General features: G+C 41.2%; 2 protein-coding genes across 3 annotated transcripts in view; one reads left to right on the plus strand and one right to left on the minus strand.

The window, feature by feature from the left end:
• Positions 1 to 299, minus strand: part of LOC106813771 (5-hydroxyisourate hydrolase-like) — a 5,958-nt gene extending 5,659 nt beyond the window's left edge. For both annotated transcript variants that reach the window (XM_014817993.1, XM_014817991.1), the window contains exon 1: positions 125 to 299. In XM_014817993.1, coding sequence (XP_014673479.1) covers positions 125 to 166 — 42 coding nt within the window. In that variant the 5' untranslated portion in view covers positions 167 to 299. The remainder of the gene's footprint in view (positions 1 to 124) is intronic.
• A 1,727-nt stretch (positions 300 to 2,026) lies between these two features.
• Positions 2,027 to 3,367, plus strand: LOC106813766. The gene has a single exon (XM_014817987.1). It carries the CDS (start codon positions 2,027 to 2,029, stop codon positions 3,365 to 3,367), a length of 1,341 nt encoding a protein of 446 aa, XP_014673473.1.
• The last annotated feature ends 305 nt before the right edge of the window (positions 3,368 to 3,672 follow it).

Raw genomic sequence — 3,672 nt, forward strand, 5'->3', positions numbered from 1 at the left:
ATTAAGACTTCTTTGGTACATTTCATGTTTATTTACCATTAATTTTTTTTATTGAGACGTTCCAAGTGCCTGTGCTAGCAATACCGTTTCTTGGAGCTATCTATCCTTGAACCCTAGTTATTACCTTTCCGTTTAAATGGTTCCGCAGTACTTTGATTCGTTCCATGCAACTTTACGACTACAGTAGATAAGTATCCAAGTTCAGAAGCATATATCATGCATCTACCACGTCGTACAAATCAATCATTGACTAATCCAGAAACATAATAAAAACATAAACAGAGCAAAACCACACGGGGTAAAGATGATGCATGCAGCGCCACCTTTCGGCTATATTGTCATTGAATCGCACTTTCTCGTTATCTGTTGGTCGTGCGTTAAAGTTATCATAAAAAATTCATGCAGTCAAATATCCTACAATCAAAATGACAACTTTATACGTACAAAAATAGTAGTGACACCTCTATATATACAGAGATGAAGGTTACTAGACCTATACCCGCTATCCCTAGTGTATATGACAAGAAATAAACATTTATTCCTTCTTTCCTAGATCTATTAAGGAGAGTGGAACGCCTTACCCACTGAAATACTCAAATAGTGACCGCTGAGAGTCTAAATGCGTTTAAGTACTTACTGCCTGAATGACATCAGGACAATTTTTAAGTAAAAAGTCTTAAAAAATAAAAATAAACGTTTTAACTTGCGCCTCCTGTTGGCAAAATCATCAGCATGTTGCATGATGGTGGGCAATATAGAGTAGAAGTAGAAGTAGAAGTAGAAGTATTACCTGCGGTTTGATGTCCATAATGTGCTCTATATCGAATAATAATTCCACGCAAACGCCGTTCAAATACTCATCCATAACACACGATGTCACCGCTCGCACGCCTCTGTGCACGAATCACAAGGTAATAGTTTTGTGATGAGAAATTCACTTAAATACCATTCTAATAACGACTGTTATACATGTCGCCTACAATCATTGCAAATATTAGACTCATTATTGTCCCACCCTAGCCGGTAGTTATATATGTCTGCCATCTATTATAGACGGCTCGTGCACGGAACCGTTTTGTTCTACGGAACAAGCTGAAGAGGCGGAATAGCTTATATTAGCTTATATTATTGAACCGCGTGCACAATGTAGACCACGTGCCAGAAAAATAACAAGTTCGTGACACTTTGCCAGAGATAGTGAATTCAATACCTCTATATAAAGGAGGGCGCGACGCGCGCATATATTTATTACGACAGATCATGCAGTGCGTGTCTTTGCCGGTTGATATCTTTAAGTTCTGCGTGCTATTGTTACGAGTCCGTGCGGTTATGCAACTCATTAAGTTTGTTGGTGTTGCCGCATCCATGACTGCCTCATCGTGGATACGTCAACTACAGTACATTTTAAGGTGGCTCGGGCTAGTGTATAAGGCACTAAAGAAGAAGTCGGACTAATATGTCTCCCGTGGCACGAGTAAATTAAAACATGGATCTATACTCGACGTTTCCGTGTGGCTAGATATTCATGAACGTATTCATCTTGCACGATGCCAGGACTACATGGACTGGTACGCATGTGACCATTTTCCAAAGCCTATCTACTGAATATTGGCGAGGACGAGCAAAGAAATACACCACAACCCAACGTGTCATGATTTACCAACGCGCACACTATGGAAGAGGTACGTCGTTATAATCTCTATCAACCTCGATTACAGCCTTCGCTTGTGAATCACGCTAATAAAACCATGACACAACAACATTAGAATTAAATCCCGCGACAAGTTGATTGTAGCAAGTGTCTTGTTATTATTCATTCAGCTTATTATTATTCAGCTTATTGTTCAACTGCCGGCGAATCGATAACTATCTCGAAGACGATTCGCCGGCAGTTGAACACGATTCACCAAATAGTGACAACTGTGATGAAAACTATCTTGAAGAACTCGTAATGCTTCAGAGGAATAATCATTCGAACCTTATAATCGCGTACCTAAACATTAACTCAATGAAAACCAAGTACACAATGGTAACTGATGTTCTATACCAGAAACTCGTTGACGTTCTAGCGATAGGAGAAAGCAAAATCGACGCATCTTTTCCCGACGCGCAATTTTGCGTGGAAGGTTATCGTCTCTACCGAAGAGACCGAACGACAACCGGAGGTGGTGTTATGGTCTATGTTAGAGCCGACATCCCTTCACGGAGAATTAAGCGCGGAGAACCAAAAACAGTGGAAGCGTTGAACATCGAGCTGGTTATCAACAATAAAAAGTGGCTGATGATGGCCGCCTACAAGACGCCAACCATGGCGAATCGAACTTTCTCGGAGGACATCATCACGTCCCTAGATACAAGCATGCAACACCATGAAAACCTGCTGCTTATTGGCGACCTGAACTTCGACATGCTACGTCCAGAGAAGTCGCAGACACTGAAGGACATTTGTGACGTTTTCGACTTAGCAAATTTGATAAAAACACCTACATGTTTTACAAAAAACTGTGATCCGTCTCTAGTCGACGTCATACTGACAAATCGTTATAGGTCCTTCAAAAAATCCATGTCATGTGATATTGGGCTGAGTGATTGTCACCACATTATAGCTTGTGTGATGAAATGTAAAATTAAACCCCGCTCTCAGACCCAAATCCGGTATAGATGTTTCAAAAACCTTGATGAGAGTGAGTTGGTCGGTGACGTCGGGAGGGCACCACTCCATGTGGCACATGTGTTTGATGACATAGATGATGTCTACTGGGCCCATGGGGTGATGCTTGGCGAGGTCATCGACCGGCACATTCCCATAAAGGTAAAGAAAACAAGGGAGAAAACTGCCCCTTTTATGAACGGGGAATTAAAGAAAGCTATCAACTTTAAGAAAAAACTTTGGCGTATTTTCCTAAAATGTAAATCAAAAAAGAACTGGGAAAATTTCCGAATTCAAAGGAATAAGGTTACAAAACTTAAGAGAGAGTCCGTCAACACATACTTTATGGAAAGGTGTGCTGGTGGACCAAAATCACGAGATTTCTGGCCTACCATCAAACCATTCCTGAGTAAAGGTGCTTCAAGTGGTGAGGATGTCTGCCTTTTAGAGAATCAGACATCCGTATCAAATATTTTCAATAAATTTTTTGTTAGTGTAGCCGATAATATCGGAAAAGACCTGTCAGAACAGGAGGTTACGAACCATCCGAGTGTAAGGAAGGTACGAGAAAAGGCAAACCAGGGCCACAAACTTACCTTCAACCCCATCAGCTCCTGGCAGGTAGATAAATACTTGTCAAGAATTGACAGTAAGAAAGCAACAGGGCTCGATAACCTCTCTGTTAAGGTACTAAACAAGGTAAAACCAGCCATGTAAGCCTATTACTGTGTATTATAAATGAAATGTTAAGAGACAGCTCCTTCCCAGCTGCTCTTAAAGAAGCACGCGTATCACCAATTTTTAAAAAAGATGATACATTGATTAAGGATAACTACAGACCAATCAGTATACTACCTATAGTATCCAAACTGTTCGAGAGAGCAATTCGCGACCAACTTAGTGACCACTTTCAGGAACTTTCACCCATACCTCTCGCGCGTATCGCAAAGGTAGCAGCTGCCAATTCCGCTCTAATAGCGCTGACAGAGGAGTGGAGATGGGCTCTCGACGCGGGGTCATTT

The sequence above is a fragment of the Priapulus caudatus genome, unplaced genomic scaffold, assembly GCF_000485595.1.
Source record: "Priapulus caudatus unplaced genomic scaffold, Priapulus_caudatus-5.0.1 Scaffold822, whole genome shotgun sequence".
NCBI lineage: Eukaryota > Metazoa > Priapulida > Priapulimorpha > Priapulimorphida > Priapulidae > Priapulus > Priapulus caudatus.

Excerpts from the sequence above, each read along its gene's own strand:
- LOC106813766 (XM_014817987.1), top strand. The coding sequence starts at position 2,027 with ATGGTAACTGATGTTCTATACCAGAAACTCGTTGACGTTCTAGCGATA.